Here is a 20,162-nt window from a genome sequence, read left to right on the forward strand (position 1 = left end):
GCCAGGTAAAAACGTGCAAAAGAGCACAGAAAAGTAAGTGTGGATGCGTTTTTGGTCTTAACCCTTCTTAACTATGCACCATAGACAAAGGGTTATGACCCGAAATGCATCTACACTTACTTTCTGTGCTCTGTTGCATGTTTTTACCTGGTTGTGTCACAAGCGTAGTAGCTTTTACCCTGGTTCCAATAAAGACAACTTCGTTTTAGCACTGGCTGTTATCTGCTGCTTTGTACAATGAAATAATAAACGCTGAAATAAATAATTGTTTCTAGTATTATTCTGACATTTCACGTTTTTTTTAAATATAGTAGTGATCCGAACAGAGGGAAGGTTTACTAGTGTATTGTGTAAAACTGAGTTTAAAAAAAATGCTATTGAACTAAACTAAACTTTGAACATAATCATATAATGTAATAGCTTAAAATGTTTCAGCTATAGATTTTTACAAATCCATAAGTCTTCACAAAGTTCAAATTCTGCTTACAATTAAGTTTATGTTACATACAGTCAGGTTTCAAATATGTACGGAAAAATTACAATGAAGCTTCTTGACGACTTTGACCATTAAAGAGAGTGGTGCTGGTCACTGTATTCTTAACATTGCTCTTCAATGAAGTCATTTGGACATTAGATGAATTAAGCAAGTAGCTTGTAGACCGTTGGTGGCGCTTCTTCCTACGACAGCACAGTTGGCTGTTAAAATGTCTTCTGAAACTCTCACTTAGGAGGTAGAGTGCAAAAGGATTTACACAGGAGTTAGAAAAGCTTAATACACGGGCCACTAATGTTATAATCATATGTCCCAAAGAAGGATCAATTTCATTGTAGTTAAAAGACCGGTACATATATAAGACGTGGTTTGGAAACCAGCAGAGTGCAAAGCAGCCAACAAACACTAGAACAATTTTTGCCAGACGTTTTCGAGTCTCCATCTGCAATAAGAACAAAGTAATAGTAAGTTAGTTTTAGTGGCATACATTTTATTTCATAACATTTAAGTACTAAGTACTTAGAATGAGCAAAATGTAACTACCAAGTTACCCTGTTTCTTACTATAATCAGTGTCTTCCAGAGATGACACTATGACACTGTCCCGGGGGTTGCTGATAGGATCCAGGGTGGAGGGGATTTGTTAGTAGCTTCAGGTACAATTGGGGGGGGGTTCTGAATATATACAAGGGGACAGTAGAAGCATTAAGAAAAAATAGAAAAGATCATTTAAAAAAAACATTTGTACATGTTTTATCTGTTGTTTAAAGTAGTGATCAGTACTGTATTTTTGTCACTGAGAGAACTGTGCAGCTATTTACAGCTGTGCAGTCTGTGCCTTCCGCTGTCCAGCATCAATATGCGTGTATATGTACATGATGTCTGTGTATGGTTATAAAAGAAATATGTGTATGGAGTGCATTAGAGCTGTGTATGTTGGTGCAGCTGAACTATATGTGTTTGTGTTTACCATAGTTGTGTTGTTTGTATGTGGGTGCAGCTTACGCCCCTTTCACACTGCCATTAGTGCACGGCAGTGTGACGGCCACTGGGAGAGCCGGGCAAAATAATAGGAGATAAATTACTGCATGTGCTGTCTTTTTCTCCCGTTATCCATAATGGGTCCCGGCTGCCCTCATAATAGTAAATGGGAGCCGCCAGGACTCGTTGTTTGCCGTTGCTCCCTGTTATGAGAACGGCCGTTAAAGTCATTAAAAAAAAAAAAAAGACTTTGACGGCCATTCTCGACGGGAGTAAATGGCAGTGTGAAAGTAGCCTAAGCTGTTTGGATTTGTTTATCCTATATTTTATATATTTATAAATATATCATATATATTTTATTTATATAGCACCTGCAGATTCCGCAGCGCTTTCAATTATGGGGTACAAACAAAGACAAGTATCAGACATAAAATGACACAATAACTATTCAAACAAGAGGTGTGGGGATATATTGAGGATATGTTGGGGATATATTGGGGATATGTTGGGGATATGTTGATGATATGTTGGTGATATGTTGAGGATATGTTGGGGATATGTTGAGGATATGTTGGGGATATGTTGGGGATATGTTGAGGACAGATGTGTTTTTAGGAGACGGGAGTGAGAAGTTTGGATTATAGAAGATGTTATTGTGAGGTCATTAGCAGATCGGAGAGAACGTGTAGGATGGTAGACAGAGATGAGAGAGGAGATGTAGGGAGGTGCAGCATTGTGGAGAGCTTTGTGTGTGAGACTGAGGATTTTGTACTGTATTCTGGACTGAACTGGTAACCAGTGTAGTGACTGGCACAGACAGGAGCATGAGTAGTCTATAATTCTCCCAACCACAGTGCAATGGCAATACATTGATCTATGTAAGCCATCCACTGACCCCTGGGGGGGGGGAGTAGAGAATGTGTAAAAAACTGTTAAAAAATTTATTGAAATACCAAAATATTCCTATTACCAAAGAAAAAAAAACTTAATAAAAAAATCACATATATACAAAAGTGAAACCATTTAAAAATGATAGCTCATTGCACAAAAAATAAACCCTAACACAGCTCCGTATGTGAAAAATAAAAAAGTTATAGGGGTCAGAACATGGCATTGAACAAACTTTTTTTTTCTTTTTCAAGTTTTCTTTTTTGTATATTTGGAATCGTACTGACCCATAGAATACAGTTAGCATGTGATATTTACCATATTATGAACTATGAAAAAATGATTGCCCCACAAAATTGCCCAGTTCCATATTTTTTTCAATTGTGCCCTTCATATATTTTTTTCTGGCTCCTTAGTACATCATATGATTAAATAAAGAGAACATTTAAAAGTACAATTTGTCCCACAAAAGAATTAGCGCTAATACAACTTTGCCAGTGAAAAAATTTAAAAGTTATGGGTCTTAGAAAGTAAGGAAGAAAAAAAATTGTGGGTCATGAAGTGGTTAATACACACAAAAAACACCTCAGGTTAGGTAAAACCTTATTCAGATGAAATACTGTAGATTGTAAGGAGTTGGTAAAATTATTTCAATATTATTATGGGCATGCATCCATATTAAAGGAAATGAATTCTGCCCATATTTATCTACATGAATCATTTTGAAACTAATACTAGAGATGAGCGAATCGGCCGATTCACCGAATTTTCCGGAAAAGTTTGTTTTGATCCGAATTTTTTCGCGGCAAATCTATATTAAAAAAGGCTATTTCTAGCCTACATACAGCCTCTATAGGGGTATAGAACACTTTGATGTGTTCTAAAACGCATATGGAGTGTGCTGGTTTAGTGAAATAATACTGTTATTCAGAATAACATGCAGATTACCGGCATCGCTTTTAGAATCACTGCCGCACAGCAGCACAATGACAGAGCCTGGTGGTGACATCATTGTCAGGAGACCATATAGTGACTGAATGACAGCGTGGAGGTGTTGGCAGCATGAGGACACCATATAGTGGCTGAATGGCACAGTGTGGAGGTGTCGGCAGCATGAGGACACCATATAGTGGCTGAATGACACAGCTTGGATGAGGCTGAAGCATGAGAATACCATATAGTGGCTCAATGACACAGAATGGAGGTGTTGGCAGCATGAGGACACCATATAGTGGCTGAATGACACAGCTTGGATGAGGCTGAAGCATGAGGACACCATATAGTGGCTCAATGACACAGAATGGAGGTGTTGGCAGCATGAGGACACCATATAGTGGCTGAATGGCACAGTGTGGAGGTGTTGGCAGCATGAGGACACCATATAGTGGCTGAATGACACAGCTTGGATGAGGCTGAAGCATGAGGACACCATATAGTGGCTGAATGACACAGCATGGAGGGGTTGTCAGCATGAGGAGACCATATAGTGGCTTAATGACAAAGCATGGACATGTTGTCAGCATGAGGACACCATATAGTGGCTGAATGACACAGCTTGGATGAGGCTGAAGCATGAGGACACCATATAGTGGCTGAATGATACAGCATGGAGGTGTTGGCAGCATGAGGAGACCATGTAGTAGATGAATGGCACAGCCCGGAGTTGCCAGGAGCATGAGTAGGCACTAGGCCTTCACAATCCCTAAGATTAAAAGATGAATTAAGAAATTTAAACTGAAGATTTTGGATAGCGGGTGCTACCTATGAGAAAATTTGAAATTACCAGACCCAGGCCCCACAGCGGCATCAGTAACCCATATATTGCCTGAGTGACACAGCCTTGAGTTGGCTGATGCACGAGTACACACCAGGGCTTCACAATCCCTCCAAAAAACACCACAATTTTAGAATTTTTTTTAAAAGAATTTGGATAGCGGGTGCTACCTATGAGAACATTTGAAATTAACAGACCCAGGCCCCACAGCGGCATCAGCAACCCATATATTGCCTGAATGACACAGCCTGGAGTTGGCTGATGCACGAGTACACACCAGGGCTTCACAATCCCTCGCAAAAAAACACAATTTCAGAATTTTTTTTAAAAGATTTTGGATAGCGGGTGCGACCTATGAGAAAATTTGAAATTAACAGACCCAGGCCCCACTGCGGCATCAATAACCCATATATTGCCTGAATGACACAGCCTGGAGTTGGCTGATGCACGAGTTCACACCAGGGCTTCACAATCCCCCCCCAAAAAACACCACAATTTAAGAAATTTTTTAAAAAGAATTTGGATAGCGGGTGCTACCCATGAAAAAATTTGAAATGAACAGACCCAGGCCCAGCAGCGCCATAATTTTTTTATTTGAAATTTAAAACAACCTTTGCGTGCCCCGGACCCCAGCGTGTGGGTACGAAGGACCAAATCCAACAAGCCCCCACAGGGCTCATGTGGCCGTGAGATTTAGGCAAAACGTTTCCATTGCCTTGACCGGCCATTGTTTCCAAGACTTCTCGCCAAGGCAAACCATGTGAAGAACAGCGTGACACCACCGTGACCTGCACACATGGAAGGGCCACTGAGACTTGTCCGGGCAGTGGAGGCTTAAGACACACTGGAGAATGTGGAGGCGGAGTAGCACACTGTCGCAGGACCAACGGGCTGACAGAGTGTAGCAGGAAGCAGCATTGAGTACACACCAGGGCTTCAGAATCCCAAAGAAAAAACAACCATTTTTAAAATAATTTTAAGAATATTTAGGACAGCGGGCGCTACCTATATGTTGCATGAATGACACAGCCTGGAGTTGGCTGATGCATGAGTACACACTAGGGCTTCACAATCCCTCCAAAAAAACACAACAATTGTAGAAATTTATGAAGAAGACTTATGGATAGCGGGTGCTACCTATGAGAAAATTTGAAATTCCCAGACCCAGGCCCAGCAGCGCCATCAGTAAACCATATATTGCCTGAATGACACAGGCTGGAGTTGGCTGATGCATGAGTACGCACCAAAGCTTCACAATCCTTAATAAAAAAGACAAACATTTTTAAAGAAAAATTTTAACGAAAATTAAGGACAGCGAGTGCTCTCTATATATTACCACAATGACGCAGCTTGGAGTTGGCTGATGCATGAGTACGTACCAAGGCTTCACAATCCTTAATAAAAAAGACAAATATTTTTGACGGAAAATTTTTACTAAAATTTAGGACAGCGAGTGCTCTCTATATATTACCAGAATGACACAGCCTGGAGTTGCCTGCAGCATGAGGAGACCATTGAAATGTGTGATTTTTTTATTTGAAATGTAAATCAAAATGTGTGTCCTGGACCCAGCCGTGTGGGTACAAAGGACCTAATCTCACAAGCACCCACAGTAGACTTGTGAACTAGAAATTTTTTTGTTTCGTTTAGTTTTTTCGTTTTGGAAAAAATTTTCGGTTCGGCTATATTTTCAATTTTAATTTTTCGGATACATTCGGTATTCGGGTTGATTTTTTTCGGATACATTCGGTATTCGGGTACATTTGGTAAATCTTTTTATTCTTTTTTTGGACTTTAGCGATCCTAAAAAATTAGGGAGATACCTTTTTTATTAAAATTTCGTAGGGTACTATAAAAAAATCATAATAAAAAACATACAGTAGTGATGGAAAAAATTGTATCTAACGAAATGTATCTTTTTTATTATGAAATGCTTATTAATTTTTAAACAGGGATCAATTTATGTGAGCGGGTAAAGAACTAAAAATGTAGCCGACAATAATAAAAATGTAGTGTGTGCGTGTTTTTCACTTTTTTAAAAACATTTTTTAGGTAGTACTACTACTCCCAGCATGGAACACACTCTTCCATGATGGGAGTAGTAGTACCTGTACTAATTGACAGATCGCCGGGGTCCCTTGCGATCCTCTTGTATAATGTATAGATACAGCGGACGCTCTTCTATGGTCCCCTGCACTCACGTATATATACACATATTCATATTTCCCGCAGAGCTGTGATTGGCCAGATGGTTCCAACCAATCACAGCTCTCTGTGTGAAATAGGAATATGTGTATATATACAGCTGTGCAGGGGACCATAGGAGAGCGGCCGCCGCATCCATACATTATACAGGAGCATCACAGCGGGTGTCAGGAGTGATACCCGCAGTGATCTTTCCTTTACTACAAGTACTACTACTCCCAACATGGAGTACACTCTGCTCCATGCTGGGAGCTGTAGTACCTGCATTAATAGTCAGATCGCAGCGGGTGTCAGAAGTTACACTCGCTGTGATATGTCTATTAATGCAGGTACTACAGCTCCCAGCATGGAGCAGAGTGTACTCCATGTTGGGAGTATTAGTACCTGCAGTAAGGGACAGATCCCAGCGGATGTCACTCCTCCTGACACCCGCTGCGATCGTCCTTATGGGAATGTCGGGATCAGCTGTTCTCAGGGCTACAGAGCCGGGAGAACAGCTGACGCTGAGCCGTGGGTATACATCATATATCTACTGCCCAGCAAGAACTTAGAGTGAGCCTGCAATGTGTATACAGTATACACATTGCTGGCTCACTTAACCCCTTGCTGAGCTGTGCGCTATGCGCAAGTCCAGCAAGGGAAGAGTTAACTTACACTGCTGGACAGTGTAGGTTAACCCTTTGGGCGGTATACACTATATACAGCTATCTATAGATAGCTGTATACAGTGTATACAGAAGAAGAAGTCCGCTTACTTCCCTCGAGTACCGAGCAGGTCAGTGTAGCTCCGCCCCTAGTGATGACGTCATTAGGGGGCGGAGCTACAGAAAGGAACAAGGCTAGTTAATCTGAAGCTCTGTTCACATTGTCCGTTTTGTATAATGTGAACAGACCCTTCTGGCAGTGTCTACCCAGACTGGGAGACTCCAGCTGTTGCTAAACTACAACTCCCAGCATGCCCAGACAGCCAAAGGCTGTCTGGGCATGCTGGGAGTTGTAGTTTTGCACCAATTGGTGGCTCGCTGTTTGGGTAGACATTGCATCATGGGTGCTCTCCCCAGCGGACAGCGCCAAAAAATTCATAACCATTTTTTTGTGTTTTTTTTCTTCTCGTTTCAAATCCATGTATGCAGAGGATTACTGCGGATTCGATGGATTACGGCGGATTATTTTTTTTCTTTTAATAAAATGGTTAATGAGGGCTGTGGGGGAGTGTTTTTTTAAATAAAATAATTTTTCCAATGTATTGTGTTTTTTTTAATTGAATTTTCAGGCTTAGTAGTGGAAACTGGTTTTCTTGACTGAATCTATTACTAAGCCAGGGCTTAGTGCTAGCCCCCAAAACAGCTAGCGCTTGCCCCCAATTATTACCCCGGTACCCACCGCCACAGGGGTGCCGGGAAGAGCCGGTACCAACAGGCCCGGAGTGTCAAAAATGGCGCTCCTGGGCCTAGGCGGTAACAGGCTGGCGTTATTTAGGCTGGGGAGGGCCAGTGGCAATGGTCCTCGCCCACCCTGGTAACGTCAGGCTGTTGCTGTTTGGTTGGTATTGTGCTGAAAATGAAAATACGGGGAACCCTATACGTTTTTTAAATTTTTTTTATTTAAATAAATAAAATAAAAAAACGCATAGGGTTCCCCGTTTTTTCATTTTCAGCACAATACCAACCAAACAGCAACAGCCTGACGTTACCAGGGCAGGCGAGGACCATTGTTACTGGCCCTCCCCAGCCTAAATAACGCCAGCCTGTTACCGCCTAGGCCCAGGAGCGCCATTTTTGACGCTCCGGGCCTGTTGGTACCGGCTCTTCCCGGCACCCCTGTAGCGGTGGGTACCGGGGTAATAATTGGGGGCTAGCGCTTGCTGTTTTTGGGGCTAGCACTAAGCCCTGGCTTAGTAATGGATTCAGTCAATAAGACCAGCTTCCACTACTAACCCTGAAAATTCAATTAAAAAAAACACAACACATTGGAAAAATTATTTTATTTAACCCCTTAAGGACACATGACGTACTGGAACGTCATGTGTCCACTCCCGATCTATAACGCGGGGCCACGGCGTGGCCCCGCGTCATAGCGGGTCGGGCCCGGCCTCTAACAACGGCCGGGACCCGTGGCTAATAGCGCGCGGCATTGATCGCTGTGCCGCGCGCTATTAACCCTTTAGACGCGGCGTTCAAAGTTGAACGCCGCGTCTAAAGTGAAACCGAAAGCATCCCGGCTAGCTCAGTGGGCTGTTCGGGATAGCCGCGGTGAAATCGCGGCATCCCGAACAGCTGACAGGACAGCGGGAGGGCCCCTACCTGCCTCCTCGCTGTCCGATCGCCGAATGACTGCTCAGTGCCTGAGATCCAGGCATGAGCAGTCATCCGGCAGAATCGTTGATCACTGGTTTCTTATGAGAAACCAGTGATCAACATAGAAGATCAGTGTGTGCAGTGTTATAAGTCCCTATGGGACCTATAACACTGCACAAAAAAAGTGAAAAAAAAAAGTGAATAAACATCATTTAACTCCTCCCCTATTAAAAGTTTGAATCACCCCCCTTTTCCAATAAAAAAAAAAACACAGTGTAAATAAAAATAAAAATAAACATATGTGGTATCACCGCGTGCGGAAATGTCCGAATTATAAAAATATATCATTAATTAAACCGCTCGGTCAATGGCGTGCGCGCAAAAAAATTCCAAAGTCCAAAATAGTGCATTTTTGGTCACTTTTTATATCATTTAAAAATGAATAAAAAGTGATCAATAAGTCATATCAATGCAACAATGGTACCGTTAAAAACTTCAGATCACGGCGCAAAAAATGAGCCCTCATACCGCCCCATACACGGAAAAATAAAAAAGTTATAGGGGTCAGAAGATGACAATTTTAAACGTATTAATTTTCCTGCATGTAGTTATGATTTTTTCCAGAAGTCCGACAAAATCAAACCTATATAAGTAGGGTATCATTTTAATCGTATGGACCTACAGAATACATATCAGGTGTCATTTTTACCGAAAAATGTACTACGTAGAAACGGAAGCCCCCAAAAGTTACAAAACAGCGGTTTTTTTTCAATTTTGTCGCACAATGATTTTTTTTCCCGCTTCACCACAGATTTTTGGGCAAAATGACTGACGTCATTACAAAGTAGAATTGGTGGCGCAAAAAATAAGCCATCATATGGATTTTTAGGTGTAAATTTGAAAGAGTTATGATTTTTTAAAGGCAAGGAGCAAAAAACGAAAATGCAAAAACGGAAAAACCTCCGGTCCTTAAGGGGTTAAAAAAACACTCCCCCACAGCCCTCGTTAACCATTTTATTAAAAGAAAAAAAAATCCGCCGTAATCCATCGAATCCGCAGTAATCCTCTGCATATACGGATCTGAAACGAGAAGAAAAAAAACACAAAAAAATGGTTACGACATTTTTGGCGTTGTCCGCTGGGTAGAATGCCCATGATGCAATGTTTACCGAAACAGGGAGCCACCAATTGGTGCAAAACTACAACTCCCAGCATGCCCAGACAGCCTTTGGCTGTCTGGGCATGCTGGGAGTTGTAGTTTAGCAACAGCTGGAGTCTCCCTGTCTGGGTAGACACTGCCAGAAGGGTCTGTTCACATTATACAAAACGGACAATGTGAACAGAGCTTCAGATTTTATTGCCGACTAGGAGGCTCATAATATGCTGTCCAAATTCTTTACTACTCAATAGCAGCTGAATAACATAGTACAGATACAGGAGAGAAAAAACTTTAACAGTACAACCAAACATGTTGAACAGGTGTAGGTGTGTTGACCAATCATATATCATGAGAGGTGATATAAGTCCAGGTGACCTAATAACGTCTCCTTTCTTTGCTGCTCCACAGGAGAGTTAAGTACTTCATATATATACTTCAATTTTCCTCAGTGTGATAACACATTATATATTTTATATTTTTCTTCACTTTCTTATATATATCATCTTTCTCCATTTAGTATATTCCTATCGGTCTTTATTTTTATATATATATATCCTCCATATCCTCCATACATCCATCCCCCCCCCTCCCCCCCCCCTCCTCCCCTCTTCATTCCAGTTATCATTGCCTTTTTCTTATATATTTATATACATACATAACTCCTTTGTATTTCGTTCTGTCTTCACTTTGTAATTCACATCCTAACGAATCTACTCACCTTAGCGCAGTGTTCCGCTCTCGCATCTCCGCCGGCGCCATTGTTCCCTATCTGAACGCGCTCTCCGTCACGCGCGTCCTCTCGCGAGATTTCGCGTCTGCGAGATTTCGCGTCTGCGAGATTTCATTCCCTCTCTCGCTATTTTCGCGCTCTTATTCAATTCTCCTCAGTCGCCGCGATACTCAGCATCAGGTCGCATACATTTCGCTACTCTCCTCACAATATTCTTTATAGACTACCCTCTTGTATTAATTTAATATGTCCACCAACCCTACTCCTGAACAGGGCAATAATGACCCCACTCATATACAAAAATTAGTGGACCAGTCAGTACAGACTGCTCTCAAATCGGCCATAGAGACTATTCAAGATACAATTACAAAGTCTCTAGCTATGAATAATCCCAATACCTCTACCCTTCATCCTAATACCCCCTCTGACATTTTCTGGTCAGCAGATGACTCAGTATCTAAATTAGCCAGAGGGCATAAAAAGACAAGCAAAAGAACTTATAAAAGGCGATATTGCAACACAGACCCCAGAATATCTAACCCTAACACATTAGGGACCTCTTCTGAGAATAAAGACCCCACTGCTAACGTCAGTGTGAATATGACAGGTGACTCAGTTTCTCACCACAGACCCTCAGCCCTGGAGGTGGATAAAATAAAAAGGGCACGAAAAGCTCAGTCCAGAGCAAAACCGGACTCATATAATGTTCTTTCCTCTAATTCCTCAGATGAGGAAGAGGACAATGATGATGATTATATAGACCTCGTTCAGGAATCTGATATCGAGGAAGGAGAGGTCTCTGAATATCAGGTCCCTGATGAAACATCAAAATCCCAAACCATTGTTTATGATGAGAAAGGGAACCCTCTATTTGACCCATACCTTATATCCCATCCCAGATCTGGCGAATGGTTTCCTCAACCTATTGTATCTAAATACCTGTCTGTATGGATTAAGAAACCATTAGATAAGACAGCCAGGAATAAACTTAGGGCTGAATGCCCCAGGCCTACCTTACCAGGAAAGGCAGCCTCTACCCCTGATATTGATCCCGTACTCGTAAAATACATGTTAAAAACGGGCAAACACCCCAAAAAGGGTCTAGACAGATCTCTTCGTATATGTCAGGATAAGTTATTGGACTTACTTGGTCCATTGGCCCAGATGATGGACATTGTTGAACACGCACATGCTTCAGGCACTACTCTGGACACAGAGGTCATGAGAGGATGGCTCCAGAGATCCATTTGTCACTTCGGCAATGCCAACGCAGCATTATGCTCTGAGAGAAAGAAAACTCTCTTGATGAGACTTGATCCGCAGTTAGCTTATCTAGCCAACTCAGAATCCGAACCCTCCAATGAGGGACTTCTTTTCGGTGATGATGCCATAAAAGAGATAGGCAAATATGTCAATATTTTCACATCTCTAGATAAAGCCCAAAACTCATTGAAAAAAGTGTTCTCCCAAAGAGTTTTTGGGAAGGCCGGGAGAAGTAGGGGCCGTTTTCCCGGCCGCCCCTTCCCTAATAGACAATCCAATAGAGGCTCTTTCCAACCACAACAATATAATTACCCCGGACCTTCCTTCCAACCGAATCCAACCCCGTTTTTCCCATCAAGAGGACGTCCATGGAGATCCCGAGGTCAACGTGGATTCCCCAGATCCAGACCAACATCAGGTGAGCCTTTCTCTAAAACTTTCTTCCCTTCTTCCTCTAGGTGGTCGACTCCAACATTTTTTCCCCGCTTGGGCTTCCATCACTACAGATTCCTGGGTTCTTCAGACAATCTCAGGATATCTGATAGAATTTCTATACCCCCCGACTCAATCATATCTCCCTCATCAAATTCAATTCTCCACACAAGACTATCTTCTTATCTCTCAAGAAATCAAAGAACTGATTTCAAAAAGAGCCATCATGAAAGCCAACCCAAACACTCCAGGTTTCATAAGCAATATCTTCCTTGTGAAGAAAAAGGACGGAGGTCACCGTCCAGTTATAAATCTTCGTCACTTGAACGACTTCGTTTTTTACCAACATTTCAAGATGGAAGGTATCCATCTGCTAAGAGACCTTCTTTTAGAACAAGATTGGTTAGTGAAAGTAGACCTAAAGGACGCCTACTTGACGGTTCCTATTCACCCCTCCCATCAACATTATCTCCAATTCTATTGGGAAGACACTCTATGGCAATTCACTTGCCTACCATTCGGTCTCTCCTCAGCCCCTTGGTGTTTCACCAAGCTAATGAAACCCGTAGTCGCCTTATTAAGAAGTCGTGGTGTTCGTCTCATTATATATTTAGACGACATTCTTATCATGGCTCAATCTCCCAACATGGTACTTCGACATCTAGATTGGACAATTTCTCTACTGTCCAGCCTGGGATTCTCGATCAATCTGAAGAAATCTATTCTCTCTCCTTCCAGGAAGTTAGAATTCCTTGGCTTCACGATAGATACTCTATCATCTACTCTCAGCCTCCCCAACAAGAAATTATTCACTATCAAGAAAGAAATTCTTTCTATTCTTCGCAAACAATCAGTTTCTTTGAGAACGATCGCGAGGATCGTAGGCCTTCTTTCGGCCTCCATCCAAGCAATTTTCCCTGCACCTTTACACTACAGAGCTCTACAGAGATTGAAAAAGTACTACCTCCAGAAAGGCTTATCTTATTCAGACGAGATTTCCTTATCTCCAGAAGCAGAGGAGGAACTACAATGGTGGCTAACTCATATCCAACTTTGGAATGGGAAAGCAATTTTCAACTGCAGACCAGACCTGGTGATAGAATCAGACGCCAGTCTCCAAGGATGGGGAGCTCGATGCGGCTCGGCTTCAACAGGAGGCAATTGGTCAGAGACAGAACAAAAACTCCACATCAATTGTCTAGAACTGTTGGCTGGTTTTTTCGCCCTAAAGAGCTTTGCGAAATTCAGATCGCATTGTTGTGTATTGATCCGCATGGACAACATTTCGGCGGTTCAATATATCAATCGCTTAGGTGGCACGGGTTCCAAAACCCTATCAGACATAGCCACCCAATTATGGAATTTTTGCTTAGCCAGAAACATAATTTTGAAATCAGAATACCTTCTGGGCCTATACAACTCAATCGCGGACTGGAACTCCCGTTATTTAATAGATTCCAGCGACTGGATGTTAGACCGTGCAATTTTCCAGACTATCAACAACCTTTGGGGTCCAGTAATATTAGACCTCTTCGCGTCTCGCCTCAACCATCAAGTTCCAATGTTTTACAGTTGGCGCCCAGATCCGGAAGCCATAGCTCAGGACGCATTTCTTCAAACTTGGCCCTCAGGCATTCTCTATGCTTTCCCTCCTTTCGCAATGATCCCCAGAGTTCTTCTTCAAACAATGTCACTTCAATCTACTTTGATTCTCATCACACCTTGGTGGCCAACTCAGGCATGGTTCCCTCAGATCTTGGGCATGACCATAGATTTTCCGAGGATCCTTCCTTCTTTTCCTCACATCCTTCTAGACCCATACTTCAATCCTCACCCCCTAATCCATTCGAATTCCATGTCTCTAGTGGCTTGGTTCATTTCGGGCAACCTTCAGACGATATCGAACTTTCACAGTCATCTAAGAACATTCTGGCCGAGGTCTGGGCTCCAGGCACCAGAAAATCTTACCGATCAGCTTGGAAAGTTTGGGATAATTGGTGCTTTAGAAGACACCTGGATCCCTTTCAAGCATCTATCTCCCACATCATAAATTTCCTGTCTGAATTATTCGATTCAGGCAAGGCTTATCGTACTATTAACTTATATCGTTCTGCCATTTCTGCTCATCACTCTTTATTCTTAGACATTCCTGTAGGCAAACACCCTCTTATCTGTAAATTACTTAAAGGCATTCGACTCCAAAGACCTCCTCGACCTAAATATCAATCTACTTGGGATGTCTCCCTAGTTATATCTTTACTTTCATCTTGGTCAGACAATGAATCTATACCTTTAAAATTTCTTTCTTTCAAATTAACCATGCTATTATGTCTTATTTCTATCAAACGGATTTCAGATGTACATGCTCTAGACATATCCAGAAGAACTTTTTCTCCTCACGGTGTTCGTTTTGAAATTTGTAGACGCACCAAAACTTCTATTCAATCAATTTTCTATCCTTACTTCCCCAACCGTCCTGATCTATGTGTGGTCTCTTGTCTACGTACCTATGAACAAAGAACTTCCTCTCTTCGTTCTTCTTCTCCTCAACTTCTCATATCCTTTTGCAAACCTCATCTACCCGTTTCTTCTTCTACTCTAGCTAGATGGGTCAGGTCTACCATGTCCCTAGCTGGCATTGACACATCCCTTTTCGGTGCCCATTCAGTTCGTAGCGCCATGGCTACAAAAACAGCACTCACAGGTGGCTCTCTATCAGATATTTTGAAGGCCGCAGACTGGTCTTCTGAAACAACTTTTAGAACCTTTTATTTCCGCCCTGAACCTCATGTTTCTATGTCTGTCTTTTAAATTATATTAATTGTATATATGATACTATGACTGTTTATGAAACTTTTATGTTTTAGCTTTAAACTTGCATATTATGAGCCTCCTAGTCGGCAATAAAATTCGAGATTTTCCTAGTTTTTATGAAGGAAAATATAGATTTTATAACGACAGGAGGCGAATAATATCCCACCCATACCCAACCCTAATGATATTATTCATTTATATTTTCCAGCCTACTAGATTCGACGAAATGACCAGCCTACGACGACTTCTCCCTCGGATGACTCCTCTTCTTTTTAATCTGACCTCCTAAGTCAAGTCATTATGGATTCAACCCTCATACCTTTAAGATGAAGATTTGACCTGCCTAACTGTTTATGATGCAGATATGGATTGTTTTCTCCTACACACATCAAAGAAAGGAGACGTTATTAGGTCACCTGGACTTATATCACCTCTCATGATATATGATTGGTCAACACACCTACACCTGTTCAACATGTTTGGTTGTACTGTTAAAGTTTTTTCTCTCCTGTATCTGTACTATGTTATTCAGCTGCTATTGAGTAGTAAAAAATTTGGACAGCATATTATTCGCCTCCTGTCGTTATAAAATCTATATTTTCCTTCATAAAAACTAGGAAAATCTCGAATTAACTGGTATTGTTCCTTTCTGTAACTCCGCCCCTAATGATGTCATCACTAGGGGCGGAGCTACACGGACCTGCCGGGTACTTGAGGGAAGTAAGCTGGACTTCATCTTCTGTATACACTATATACAGCTATCTATAGATAGCTGTATATAGTGTATACCGCCCAAAGAGTTAACCTACACTGTCCAGCAGTGTAAATTAACTCTTCCCTTGCTGGACTTGCGCATAGCGCACAGCTCAGCAAGGGGTTAAGTGAGCCAGCAATGTGTATACTGTATACACATTGCAGGCTCACTGTAAGTTCTTGCTGGGCAGTAGATATACGATGTATACCTAAGGCTCAGCGTCAGCTGTTCTCCCGGCTCTCTAGCCCTGAGAACAGATGATCCCGACATTCACATAAGGACGATCGCAGCGGGTGTCAGGAGGAGTGACATCCGCTGGGATCTGTCCCTTACTGCAGGTACTAATACTCCCAACATGGAGCACACTCTGCACATTCTGCTTCATGCTAGGAGCTGTAGTACCTGCATTAATAGACAGATTGCAGCGAGTGTAACTTCTGACACCCACTGCGATCTGTCTATTAATGCAGGTACTACAGCTCCCAGCATGGAGCAGAGTGTACTCCATGTTGGGAATAGTAGTACTTGTAGTAAAGGAAAGATCACTGCGGGTAACACCCGCGGTGATGCTCCTGTATAATGTATGGATGCAGCGGCCGCTCTCCTATGGTCCCCTGCACAGCCGTATATATACACATATTCCTATTTCACACAGAGAACTGTGATTGGCTGGAGCCATCTGGCCAATCACAGCTCTGCGGGAAATATGAATATGTGTATATATACGTGAGTGCTGGGGACCATAGAAGAGCGTCCGCTGTATCTATACATTATACAAGAGGATCGCAAGGGACCCCGGCGATCTGTCAATTAGTACAGGTAACTACTACTCCCATCATGGAAGAGTGTGTTCCATGCTGGGAGTAGTAGTACTACCTAAAAAAAAAAAAAAGTGAAAAACACGCACACACTACATTTTTATTTTTATATAAATTGATCCCTGTTTAAAAATTAATAAATATTTCATAATAAAAAAGATACATTTCGTTAGATACAATTTTTTCCATCACTACTGTATCTTTTTTATCATGATTTTTTTATGGTACCCTACGAAATTTTAATAAAAAAGGTATCTCCATAATTTTTTAGGATCGCTAAAGTCCAAAAAAAGAATAAAAAGATTTACCGAATGTACCCGAATACCGAATGTATCCGAAAAATCAAACTGTATCTGTATCCTCTTTATCATCTTTGTTATTAGAATGAATTCTCTACGTTCGTTTACGAATAACGAATGCATTCGTTATTTACCGCATGTATTCTGGAAATAACTAATGCATTCGTTATTTTGCTATTCGTATTATCGTGGCTATTCGGGAATGTTCAAAATATGTTTTCGTGCATTCGGATCGATTCGAATGCCCGAAAACGGTAAAATTCGGTACATTAGACATTCGTGCCGAACCGAATTGCACATGTCTAACCCACAGGGCTCATGTGGCCATAAGATGTAGGCGCAACGTCTCCATAGCCCTGACCGGCCATTTTTGGTGTTTGTACCTTTGTTTAAGAACAAGCGCATATCCAAGAGTCGAGAAGACTCTATAATGCAGGACGGTGGACCACCAAAAGACATTCTTCTATGAAAGAATTTTTTTTATAAAATAAAGAAGCAGAGTTCATCCCCCTGCATATTTTTTTTGAAAATGTTACTTAAAAAATCACACGCAACAATCGTTCAATGGTGTAATGGTTATTATTGTGGAAAATTCAAGTTTCTTACTGTGATAATTATCAGAAAATTTGAAAAAACACTACCCAAGAGTTAATAACCCCATACATTGCACCATAAATGTTGAAATTTAAATTAAGCATGTATGTCTGTATTTCAAAAATCCTAAAATTAAAGGCCCAAGCCCAGAAGCATCATGAAATCAAGTAGTTCCTGACACACAGGAGCAGTCAGGAGTAGGCATCAGCAGTACCCAAGAGGCTTTACTAACCCCTTACATTGCACGATCACTCGCGAGATCGAGCAATGACAGGTATGTTATGCCCTTAGATGTCCGGGGCTGCACGCACGCTACACTGAACGGACCAGCGTGTGTCTATCTTTCACCGGCAGGTGCGGGTAACCCGCTGAACCCCCTTCGCGAAAGGGATCAGGAATTGCAATTATTTGCCAGGAAAGAAGAATCACAACTAACCACCGGTCATAAGCTCGGGTTCACTAAGTCAATGCCCTGTGTACACACTGCATGTCTCTACTACCGATTGGATGGTAGGAGAGGCCCTAGCAGAGCGCTGAGAATTTAAAGATCATTGTTGAAATTAGCATTAACCCTTTAAGGACCAAGGGCGTACAGGTACACCCTTGGTCCTGCTCTCCTGATATAACGTGGGGTTACACAGTAACCCCGCGTCATATCACGGCGGGCCCGGCATCATAGTGAAGCCGGGACCCGCCTCTAATAGCGCGCAGTGCCGATCGCGGCGCCGCACGCTATTAACCCTTTAGCCGCGCACTCAGAGCTGAGCCGCGCGGCTAAAAGTGAAACCGAAAGTGGCCGGCTAGCTCAGTCGGGCTGACAGGACAGCGGGAGGGCCTACCTGCCTCCTCGCTGTCCGATCGCCGAATGACTACTCAGTGCCTGAGATCCAGGCCTTAGCAGTCATGCGGCAGAATCGTTGATCACTGGTTTCTTATGAGAAACCAGTGATCAGCATAGAAGATCAGTGTGTGCAGTGTTATGGGTCCCTATGGTACCTATAACACTGCAAAAAAAAAGTGGAAAAAAAAGTGAATAAAGATCATTTAACTCCTCCCCTATTAAAAGTTTGAATCACCCCCCTTTTCCAATAAAAAAAAAACACAGTGTAAATAAAATTAAACATATATGGTATCACCGCGTGCGGAAATGTCCGAATTATATAAATATATCATTAATTAAACCGCTCGGTCAATGGCGTGCGCGCAAAAAAAATTCCAAAGTCCAAAATAGTGCATTTTTGGTCACTTTTTATATCATTTAAAAATGAATAAAAAGTTTAGTGAGGTCCTCGGATCGGCCCCGGCGGGGTAGGAGAAGGCCCTAGCAGAGCGCTGAGAATTTAAAGATCATTGTTGAAATTAGCATTAACCCTTTAAGGACCAAGGGCGTACAGGTACACCCTTGGTCCTGCTCTCCTGATATAACGTGGGGTTACACAGTAACCCCGTGTCATATCACGGCGGGCCCGGCGTCATAGTGAAGCCGGGACCCGCCTCTAATAGCGCGCAGTGCCGATCGCGGCGCCGCACGCTATTAACCCTTTAGCCGCGCGCTCAGAGCTGAGCCGCGCGGCTAAAAGTGAAACCGAAAGTGGCCGGCTAGCTCAGTCGGGCTGACAGGACAGCGGGAGGGCCCCTACCTGCCTCCTCGCTGTCCGATTGCCAAGTGACTACTCAGTGCCTGAGATCCAGGCCTTAGCAGTCATGCGGCAGAATCGTTGATCACTGGTTTCTTATGAGAAACCAGTGATCAGCATAGAAGATCAGTGTGTGCAGTGTTATGGGTCCCTATGGTACCTATAACACTGCAAAAAAAAAGTGAAAAAAAAAGTGAATAAAGATCATTTAACAACCTCCCCTATTAAAAGTTTGAATCACCCCCCTTTTCCAATAAAAAAAACACAGTGTAAATAAAATTAAACATATATGGTATCACCGCGTGCGGAAATGTCCGAATTATAAAAATATATCATTAATTAAACCGCTCGGTCAATGGCGTGCGCGCAAAAAAAATTCCAAAGTCCAAAATAGTGCATTTTTGGTCACTTTTTATATCATTTAACCCCTTAAGGACCAATGACGTACCGGTACGTCATTGGTCCTGCTCTTCTGATATAACGCGGGGTTACACAGTAACCCCGCGTCATATCATGGCGGGCCCGGCGTCATAGTGAAGCCGGGACCCGCCTCTAATAGCGCGCAGCGCCGATCGCGGCGCCGCGCGCTATTAACCCTTTAGCCGCGCGCTCAAAGCTGAGCCGCGCGGCTAAAAGTGAAAGTGAAAGTTCCCGGCTAGCTCAGTCGGGCTGTTCGGGATAGCCGCGGCTAATCGCGGCATCCCGAACAGCTGACAGGACAGCGGGAGGGCCCCTTCCTGCCTCCTCGCTGTCCGATCGCCGAATGACTGCTCAGTGCCTGAGATCCAGGCATGAGCAGTCATGCGGCAGAATCGTTGATCACTGGTTTCTTATGAGAAACCAGTGATCAACATAGAAGATCAGTGTGTGCAGTGTTATAAGTCCCTATGGGACCTATAACACTGCAAAAAAAAAGTGAAAAAAAAAAGTGAATAAAGATCATTTAACTCCTCCCCTATTAAAAGTTTGAATCACCCCCCTTTTCCAATAAAAAAAAAAACACAGTGTAAATAAAAATAAAAATA

At 42.5% G+C, this 20,162-nt stretch overlaps 1 protein-coding gene across 2 annotated transcripts in view; it reads right to left on the reverse strand.

The window, feature by feature from the left end:
- Positions 1-220: 220 nt before the first annotated feature.
- The window catches only part of NMBR (neuromedin B receptor), a 383,646-nt gene continuing 363,704 nt past the window's right edge, over positions 221-20,162 (reverse strand). For both annotated transcript variants that reach the window (XM_056566693.1, XM_056566691.1), the window contains exon 3: positions 221-935. In XM_056566693.1, coding sequence (XP_056422668.1) covers positions 537-935 — 399 coding nt within the window. In that variant the 3' untranslated portion in view covers positions 221-536. The remainder of the gene's footprint in view (positions 936-20,162) is intronic.

Source organism: Hyla sarda, chromosome 3 (genome assembly GCF_029499605.1).
Source record: "Hyla sarda isolate aHylSar1 chromosome 3, aHylSar1.hap1, whole genome shotgun sequence".
In the NCBI taxonomy this organism is placed as follows: domain Eukaryota; kingdom Metazoa; phylum Chordata; class Amphibia; order Anura; family Hylidae; genus Hyla; species Hyla sarda.